At 41.3% G+C, this 10,540-nt stretch overlaps 1 protein-coding gene across 1 annotated transcript in view; it reads right to left on the bottom strand.

The window, feature by feature from the left end:
• DNHD1 (dynein heavy chain domain 1) overlaps window positions 1-10,540 on the bottom strand; it is a 79,231-nt gene that overhangs the window by 66,554 nt on the left and 2,137 nt on the right. Inside the window, exons 3-5 of the mRNA XM_011954319.1 lie at window positions 7,291-7,464; window positions 1,393-1,596; window positions 1,204-1,314 (exon numbers count right to left, since the gene is read on the bottom strand). Of these exons, the coding sequence (XP_011809709.1) occupies window positions 1,204-1,314; window positions 1,393-1,596; window positions 7,291-7,464 (489 nt within the window). The remainder of the gene's footprint in view (window positions 1-1,203; window positions 1,315-1,392; window positions 1,597-7,290; window positions 7,465-10,540) is intronic.

Genomic DNA, 10,540 nt, shown 5'->3' with positions numbered 1-10,540 from the left:
TTGAGAGGCTGAGGCAGGTGGATCACTTGAGGTCAGGAGTTCAAGACCAGCCTGACCAACATGACGAAACCCTGTCTCTACTAAAAATACAAAATAGGCCTGGTGTGGTGGCTCATGCCTGTAATCCCAGCACTTTGGGAGGTTGAGGCAGGTGGATCACCTGAGGTCAGGAGTTCAAGACCAGTCTGGCCAAAGTGGCAAAACCCTGCCTCTATTAAAAATAAAAAAAATTAGCCAGGCATGGTGGTGCATGCCTGTAATCCCAGCTACTTGGGAGGCTGAGGCAGGAGAATTGCTGGAACCCAGGAGACAGAGGTTGCAGTGAGCCGAAATCATGCCATTGCACTCCAGCCTGGGTGACAAGAGCGAAACTCTGTTTAAAAAAAAAAATTGAGTTAAAATTGGGTTGAAATTTGAGTTAAAAGTGAGAAATTTCACAACAAAATGTGGACTTCTAGGAAATCCTGAAATGTAAGGTGGCTGATCACACTGGACCTATATTCCCAAATGGCAACAATTAGTTGGAACTGAGTAGTGACTATCCTCTTTAGATGCAGTCTCCAGATTGCACTTCCCATGCTCCCTAATGTCTTCCACCTAAACCACTGCATTCGTTCAATACTTCCTGCTTAGGCCCTTTAGGCATCTGAATTTGCAACTCTTATCACAGAATATACCTAAGAGTAGCTGAGGAGTCGTGTAGGGAAAGCAAGGAAATACTGAAAATAGGAATAACCAACCTTTTCCAAAAAAAAAAAGTATCCAAGTAATATCTTGGAAAGAAGAGAGAGTTTGGATTCAAACAACTGAATTAGACCCCCAGATCTGACATTACACACAATTACGTGAGAGCAAGTGGTTTAAGATATATAATTACCTGGAGAATATTGCATATATTCTCCATAGAGAATATATTCTATTCATGAAATAGAATATAATCTTTTCAGAATATATATTCAGAATATATATTCAAACAAAAAACTGGTTATTTAACAGTATGTAAGGTATGATCACATTTTGTATATGTGATAGAAAAAAGACTAGAAAGATATGCAACAAAATGTTCATAGTGGTTGGAAGGATTAAAGGTTTTTTTTCTTTGTGCTTTTTTGTATCTGTCAGATTTTCTACAACAAACATACTATTACCTTTAGTAAAACTAATTTTTAAAAACTCAATGAAGTTGTGTTTTTAATACCTCACCTACTAATATGGAGTAGCCCAGCTCCAAAGTGGGGCACAGCCAAGAGCAGATGATTCTCTAGGAAATTCCGGAGTCGATGCAGCCCCTGCAATCTCACATTCTTCTTCCAACTAGAAATTAGAGGTCAGTGATAATATACTGTTGCTGTCATCCATTTCCTACCAAATCACATATCTGTCATTACCTACCAGGTAAAGGACTTGCGTAAGAGGCAATACTTAAAGAATGGAATGAACTGGAGCTGCTGCCAGAGAACACAGTGATGGTGCCAGGTACCCAGTGTCATCGTCTCGCTACCTTCAACAGGATGTACGTGCAAGATCCCAAAGGGAGAGAAGATGTAGTGCTCGGGATTCACCTTGTCGGGTGGCACCACCATCAAGCTGTAAGGCCTTTAAAAAGAAAAGAGCTCTGATCAGTGAAGGCCCTGGGAACTTGGTCAGACTTTAAGAGACCAAAGGAGGATAGAGGAGATGAAAAAGGGAAACAGGAAGGCAGGCAGAAGAAAAGAGAAGAAGGGGGAAAGAGAACAGAATGATTTTTAAACTAGAAAGATGAAACAAATATTATTAAGAAACCGAAGCCAAAGGTAGATGGGAAGAAAGAAAAAGGCACCTAGCCAGTTTCAAGAAATTAATATCTTCACACGCAGATATCTTACATCCCATCAAATCTAAGACACTGTCCACCATAAGCTGCAGCATTATCTTATGAAATGCTAAGATAAAAATGCTTCTAATAAGATATTCCATCAATTTGTAAGATGCATCACAATTTTAGAGATGATAAATGCGAAAAATTCTCATTTCTAGAAATGATAAAATATATACATACTTGGGTATGCATGCAGAGATAATCAGAATGTTATTTGGTGGAGTAACCGAGATTGGAGAAAAGCAGAGGAAGCCTAGAAAATTAGAAACAGGCAAATAAAGAGGAAAATTGCAACCTAGTTAACTAGACAAGTACCTTCAGAGCCATCTTAAAAATCTTAGTTGGTCTTGGGTTCTCTTACTTCAGCAAAATGCACCTATATCCCACATTAAATGCAATATATACGTAGTGATATAATAGGTGTATCTAGTTACAGTAGGCCAGTTAGCATAATGCTATGTTTAGATACATTTAATAAAGCATTTATTTTTATTTTTCTGTTTTCTTTATATAACTCAGAGCCAGCAATATTTTTAAGTATTACATATATTTTTAGCACTTTAAAAGCTGTATCGTAGGTCCTATAATGCCTAAGAGGTAAAATAGCCCTCCTCTATCTCTTATCTCTCTCAGCTTTCTAGAAAACATTGTTAAGCAAGTGACTTAAGAACATTTAGATAGATACCAGAATGGACGCACTAAGTCAAGTCAATATTAAAACCTTGCTTTGTTTTTGACAAAGTTACTAAAGCGTCTCAAGTATAGTACTAATATCCCCAAATTACAGATAGGAAAACTGAAACAAAGAGAAGTTAAAGCTTTGCCCAAGACGGTTAAGGGAACAATACAGGATTTAAAACCAAAGTTACCTGACTCATGCCCCTCCTTTAATCAGTGGGCCATTTAGCTTCCCACAGTGAGGCTGCCTATGTTAACTGAGCCCTGGCTCTTCCCGAGAGGTATTTCCTTTTCCTATGACCTACTTAATGGAGGCTGCTGTTTCTGTGTAGGACCAGGAGTTACGGAGTACCCTTCTCATTCACAATGGCCACTACTCCTTTGGAGGAAATTCACTCATTCTACAAATGTTTAATAAGGCAAGCAGTGTGTAAGCCACTGAGGATACAGCAGTGTTCAAGAAAAATTCACTCCCTGCCTTTATGGAACTTAGTTAAACCATTTATCAAGTTGTACCTCTGTTCAAGTGTTGTGGTCAGCGATGGGGACATAAAGATGACTTCTATATAGTCCTTGTCCTCGAAGGGCTCAGAATCAACTGGAGTATGACATGATACTAGAGAGCAGATGGGGGAAGTCAATATCTTCCTGAGTCCCAGACCCAAACATTCAGTTGTTTTCACAACATCTCAACCGTCTTGCTTGCATCTGAAACTCAGCAAGTTCTGTACTAAACTCAGTATCTACACCCACCAAATCTTTCCCTAATCTGGGCAATTAGTTCACTCATTCATTCAACAAATATTACTGAGTATCTACTCTATGCCAGATTGTTCTAAGCCCTGAGGATACATCATTAAACACAACAAACCCAAACCCCTCCCCAATGGAGCTCTCATTCTACTAGAGAAGATGATAAACATCATTAACAACAGGGAGGGGGGAAAAGAGCAGGCAAAGGGAGATTGGCAGTGCCAGGGGAGAAGTGCAATTTTAAATGGGGTGGTAAGGGTGGGGAAGTGACAGCTGAGCAAAGACTCAAGGAATAAAGGAGGTGAAGGAATAAATTCCTAAATGTAAATCAAACACTGGAGAAAATGCAATTAAAATGTTGATAAATTCAAACACATTTAAAAAACCTATTACAGAGCAAATAAAGAAATAAAATGAAACAAGTGAAAAAGTTCTTTCTATTGATGGTGCACTAGAAATTTGGACCAACATTCCCACTTGAGAACAATTAGAAAAACTAGGCCAACTATCTGGATAACATATGAAACTGGATAATACATGAAATATAATATCTGTATAACACATCAGAGAACCCAAAAATGTAATCCCCCAGGCTTCGGGTCGAGACCCCAAATGGCTACAACACACGAGTAAAGTGGAACCAGAAATATACCTCCTCCTTGGTATGGGACCTGAACTGCAACTTTTGCTCATTTAGTTCCCTGAGTCTGTTGAAAGCTTGGCTCCTCTTTTCAGTATCTCAGGAACGTATAGCAAAATTGACATTTAACTACCTTTATATTGAGAGGACTTGAGAGGTGCCTCTGTCTGGGGAAAAGCAGCACCAAATACTGAACTCATTGCAACAGGTTTCCTTCTTTGGCAGATCCTGGCCCTGTAATCATCCATTGCCTTTTTAGTTCTCTTGTCAATAGTTTCTTGTCTCTTTATGTGCCTCATTGTCTTTGATCGTGATGCTTCTCTGATTATAAAAGATGCTAATAGTTTAAAGCCTTATGTTTGTCATTTGCTTTCTGTAAGCTCTCCACTATGGTTTGTAGGCATTCCATCCCACATTGTCACCATTACTATCATTACAGCCATGACAGTCAAGTGTAGCAGCTACTAGGTGTCAGTATCACATTCAACCACAAGTGATAATTTAATTAATAGTGATGCCACTATGTGTCATGGATTACTAGTATCCTATTTCCCATTAGCAAGGAATTCAATACTGTTTTAGGCCAAGGACATTACCAAATCAAAGAAGATCCTATATTAGAGGCTAGTTTCCTGGGGCCACTCATAATACCAGATACCGTGTTAGCCAGGGTCCAGGCAGTAAAATAGAAACCATACTAGGCATTTCAACAAAGTGAATTTAATAAAGAGAATGTGTTTTTGAAAAGATGTCGAGGCCAGGCACGGTGGGTCACGCCTGTAATCCTAGTACTTTGGGAGGCCAAGGTGGGTGGATCACTTGAAGCCAGGAGTTTGAGACCAGCTTGGCCAATATGGTGAAACCCTGACTCTACTAAAAATACACAAATTAGCCAGGCATATTAGCAGGTGCCTGTAATCTCAGCTACTTGGGAGGCTGTGGCAGGAGAATCACTTGAACCTGTGAGGTGGAGATTAAAGTGAGCCAAGATCGCCATGGCACTCCAGCCTAGGTGACAGAGCGAGACTCCATTTTAAAAAAAAAAAAAAAAAAAAAAAAGCTCCAGAACTAGAGGAACAAATGAAAGAGGTTCGGGTTATTAGAAGCTGAGATTGGAGGAGGGGCCTTGCAGAGTTGAGACTCAAAACTCTGAATGGGGCTGGGTGCAATGGCTCATGCCTGTAATTCCAGCACTTTGGGAGACTGAGAAGGGAGGATAGCTTGAACCCAGGAGTTCGAGACCCGCCTGAGCAACAAAGTGAGATCCAATATCTACAAAAAATTTAAAAATTAGCCAGGCACGGTGGTGGGCACCTGTGGGTCCAGTCACATGGGAGGCTGAGGTGGGAGGATCACTTGAGCCCAGAAGGTAGAGGCTGCAGCAAGCTGTGTTCCTGCCACTGCACTCCAGTGGGGGCAACAGAGCAAGACTGTCTAAAAAACGAAAACAACAACAACAAAAAGAACTCTGAAGGAAAGGGGCTACCAACTGGTGTTGGTACCTCTCAGCGTTATGAAAAGGCTGATTCAGACAGTGCTGGCTGGGCCAGGCATGGTGGCTCACACCTGTAATCCCAGCACTTTGAGAGGCTGAGGCAGGTGGATCACTTGAGGTCAGGAGTTCAAGACCAGCCTGACCAACATGACGAAACCCTGTCTCTACTAAAAATACAAAATTAGCCAGGTGTGGTGGTACATGCCTGTAATCCCAGCTACTTCAGAGGCCAAGGCAGGAGAATCGCTTGAACCAGGGAGGTAGAGGTTGCTGTAAGCCAAGATCATGCCATTGCACTCCAGCCTGGGCAACAAGAGTAAACTCTGTCTCAAAAAAGAAAAAAGAAAGTGCTGATGCCAGGGTGAAAGACCATTGCTGAGGCGATGATGGCAGAAAAAGCAAGCAAACGAAGCAGCAAGTCCCTTCCCCTCTTATCTTGCTGTCCAGTCTCCTAGCACTCTCCATTAATCAAACCTAATAGGAGGCCAGCTGAAAAAAGAGAAAAAGTTTGCAGAATCTCAGCCCTAGTATCACAAAGCAGAGAGGGAGGAGGAGAATTAGAATCAACAGACAATCAATTAATAACTGGCAGATGCTCTCAGTGAACATTTATTAAATGAATTGATCAGTAAATGAATGAATGATATTGATTATTAGTGCTACCTAAGTTCAAGAGATCAGTGTGTGCAGGAAATAAGGTTCTTTGGGAGACTGTATTAGTTACTGCTTAAGAGCATAAACTTTTGGATTAAGATAGTCCTAGGTTTAAATCCTAGTTACACCACTTATTATGTAGCTTTGGATAAATTACTCAACCTCTCTTATGTGTCAGTCCACTCATCTCATATACTGAAATAATAATAGCACCTACCTGGTAGATGAGGATTAGGTAACCCATGTCATAAGTTTATTAGCACAGTGCCTAATATATTGAAGAGCCTGGTTAAAGGCAATTACTACAATTATTTCTGGGAGCAGATGGACTTGAATAGGGCTTTTAAAAACAGGTGAGATTTGAGCTGGGCATGGTGGCTCATGCCTGTAATTCTGGCAATTTGGGAGGCTGAGGCTTGAACCCAGGAGTTTGAGACCAGCCTGGCAACATAGTGAGACCTCATTCTACAAAAAATAAATTTTAGAAAACTGGTCGAGTGTGGTGACTCATGCCTATAATCCCAGCTACTCAGGAGGCTGAGTGAAAGGACTGCTTGAGCCAGAGAGATTGAGACTGCAGTGAGCCATGATTGTGCCACTGCACTCCAGCCTGGGTGATAGAGTGAGCCCTTGCTTCAAAATAATAATAAGAAGAATACATTTTTAAAAGTAGGTGTGATTTGGATCTAATGAGAGGAAGTAAATAAATGCCTCTTGAGTCATGGGGAAGGAGGAGACCTGTTTTTACAGCCACATAGATAAACTAGAACCAGGAGGTAGAAGTTAAAAGAACGCAGACTTTGATTCAGTCTAAGGAACAAGATGCCTGGAAAAAAATTTTCGTGACACTGCAAAGTTTTAAACAAACACATGATTTTTCCATTGGAGTTGGAAGAGATCACCATAAAATTTACTTCTGAGGCTATGAACAAATGTTTCTATAATTTTAGGATACAATAAAGAAGAGCAAAACGTGAGAAAAGGATGTGTAAGACAAAAGGCTGCAAAAGCAAAGGGGAGTGAAGGGGAGGTAGAGTGGAAAGGAGGAGGAGGCTGAGGAGAAGGGAAGAGAGAGGGACACTGGAGTCAGAGGAGGAGTATGTGGAGAAAGGACAGGGAGAAGGGTGCACACGCAGAGAAAGAAGAGGCGGAAGATAGCACAGAAGGAAACCAGGCAGCGGGAGGAGAAGGGGCCTGGACATAGGTTCTCACCTAAAGTACCGGCTGGGAGCCACATTGAGATAGAGAAAGTGGATCTTCTTCAGGTATCTCTCTGTCTTCAGAGTAGTCATCACCTGGCTACCCAGGAAGGAAGTCTCAGGTGAGAAGCCAGTGCTGCTCTTTTGGAGGGTCTTTTCCCTGGGAACTTCATAGTCAAGCTGAGACCTGTATGACAAAAAGTCAGGAGAGAAAAGGCAGAGCAAAAAGGTCAAGTACCTTAGAGGGAGGCCTTGCCACTGTTGACTAGTGAAAGGAGGAGCTAGATCAGGTGCCTGAGGAGACCTGACATGGCATTGTCAGAGCCTGACTACCATCTATGTTCAAAGATACCATATACTGGGCAAATATAGTGCATTATGCAACACAGTTAGGCAACAATATTGACACAAACGTGTGTGTGAGCAACCTCTCCCTTTCTGATAAACAAATAATCATTCTGGATTGATTGTAATTACCGTGAAGTCAGTATTACATAATATTGTGTACAAATAATGGGAAGACTTTATTTTCGCAACTCATTGCTATGTAAGCCCACAGTACTGGATTTCCCCTCCCAGCTCAACCTTCTTAGCCTTTCATATCTAATATTCTATCTTTGATTCCATTATACGTGCTTTCCAACCCTGAATGATCTCCATGCCTGTTACATTTTCTGCTCTTCCCCCACCATTACCCAACCTCTAGCTTCATATTATTTCCTTTCCTGCCAAGATCTAATGGTGGCCCCCCCCAAGCCTGCACCAATACGCTCATCCTCTTACTCTTCTGCATTCTGGTCAAGAAAATTGGTATGGAAATTAGTTACCAATAACTCAAAAGCGAATGACTAATAATTTTTAGTCGGGGTGACCTGAGAGCGCACACAAAAAAACTCGGGAATGATTTAACTTAGACTTAGCCAGTCAGAATATACCAGTATCATTAACTGACCCAAACTTAGATCAACACAAATTTCCCCAGGGATAACAGTGCAATCCTATTCTAGAATTCATATCAACAATATGGTTTATAACCTTTATAAATATGTCCTTGATGAACTGTTGTGTTAGATCAGGACATCTTAAATGGTATAATTGCTCTTATAGGTTCATTTTCTCAGCAAAGTCCTATATGATATAGTATATTCAGAAGATCACAAAACCAAGGACATTTGCTCCTCTACAGGTTCCTGGTGTCCAATCAGCTGTGGGCTCATTCTGCTCTGACGTCTTCACACAAGTCCTCAGGCAGCTACCTCTTTCAGGCCTCTCAAACTGCTATCCCTAACCCCATGCAAGCCCTGCTGAGCTCCCAGTTCCATCCCATTCTCTGTCTCCTTCCCTGCCTGGAGAAAGCTGAAGTTTTTAGCCATTAGCCAATTCCCTCAACTTCAGTTGCCTTCCCACACACTTATCTGTCCCCCAATTTCAGAGGAAGAGGTATCCTTTCTTCTCTGTAAGACTGATTCCTCCATCAGTGCTCTGGATCCCTTATTCTCTATGACATATTTTTAATCTACTCTTCTTGTTACCTTAGTCTATTTATTCATTTAGTTTATGAATATTTATTGAGCACCTACTTCTCAAGCACTATGTTAAGGGCTATCAACATCTCTCTATAAAAAAAAAAAAAAAAAAAAATTCCTACCCAGACACCAAAATTCTTTCAAGCTGCTGCCCTGCTATTTGTCTTTTCCCTTCAAGCTAAGCTTCACAAAAAAATTGTAAAATGTGATTTCCACTTCATCTTCCATTCACTCCTCAATGCACCACAATCTAGCTTCCTCCCCACAAAACTTAACCTCTTCCTTATTACTACAGCCAATGAACACTTTCATTCTTCTTGTCTCATTTAACATGTAATACTACTGACTGCTCCCTCCTCCTTGAAACTCTATTTCACCTCCTAACCTGCAACAATGTTTTTGTTAATCTAATCTAGAACTGAACATTCCCCACAGGTACTTTCCCCTAACTACACTCCCTCTCTCTTTCTCTCTCTCTCCCACCCCCAGAGGGGCAGCCAGGCAAAAGACAGTATTCTTTTGTTTTATAGCACTTATTACAAGTTGTAATTATATTTTACTTGTTATCAACTTAACTCTCTCTCCCTAACTAAACTGTAATACCTCAAGGGAAGGGATTGAGTCTGTCTCATTCACTTCTGTATCCCTAGAATCTTGCAGTTCCTAATAAATGTAGCTATCCAACACTTATTAAATGAATGAATGCCTGGGAAGCCACTCCTGGAGAACATAATGCAAATGAAGCCACATTAGCTAGACCTTAGAGGTTTACTGCCAGGTTCAAAGGTAGGACAAATAACTTGATCCCTTCCCAACATCTCAGCCCATGCCAATTCAGTTAAGTTCCCCTAGGAAATGAAACTTGTACTCAGGGCACAGGGCAGCTCTTTGAAAAAGGAAAAGATTCCAATAGGCCTACCATAAATTTGTGGCATTGGCCACCTTCCATCAGCACCCCAGGAGCCTACCTATCTATCCAACATTAGGCTTTAATGGAAAGACTTGACCTAGCCATAAACTAACAGCAAAAACTGAGGAAGTCAAGCTTAATTAAAGGTAAAACTAGCCTTCTTCCCAAACAGTAAATGTGCCACAGACAGCTGCAAAGCATTGTCTAGAAAATGAGGTCAGAGGACAAGGAGAATTCCAAGATTAAAGTTAAAGAACTCTCTTGGGCGCAGTGGCTTATGCCTGTAATCCCAGCATTTTGGGAGGCCGAGGTGGGCAGATCACTCGAGACCAGGAGTTGGAAACCTAGCCTGGCCAACATGGCGAAACACTGTCTCTACCCAAAATACAAAAATTAGCCGGGCATGGTGGCATGAGCCTGTAATCCCAGCTACTCGGGAGGCTGAGGCAAAAGAATCACTTGAACCTGTGAGGCAGAGGTTACAGTGAGCCAAGATCAGGCCACTGCACTCTAGCCTGGGTGACAGAGTGAGACTCTGTTTCAAAAAAAAAAAAAAATCTACAGTTAAAGAACACTGAGAAGAGAAGGTCTCTGTAAGCATTCTGAAATCCTGTAGAGAGCTCTGATAGCCAGATATTTTTAAAAAGAAAAAAACAGGGTTGGGCGCAGTGACTTACGCCTGTAATCCCAGCACTTTGGGAGGCAGAGGTGGGCAGATTATGAGGTCAGGAATTCGAGACCAGCCTGGCCAACATAGTGAAACTCCGTCTCTACTAAAAATACAAAAATTAGCTGAGTATGGTGGCATATGCCTGTAGTCCCAGCTA

This window comes from Colobus angolensis, unplaced genomic scaffold, assembly GCF_000951035.1.
Source record: "Colobus angolensis palliatus isolate OR3802 unplaced genomic scaffold, Cang.pa_1.0 Scaffold381, whole genome shotgun sequence".
Lineage (NCBI taxonomy): Eukaryota > Metazoa > Chordata > Mammalia > Primates > Cercopithecidae > Colobus > Colobus angolensis.
Note: the sequence above shows the minus strand (reverse complement) of the source record. Positions and strands in the feature narration are given on the sequence as shown.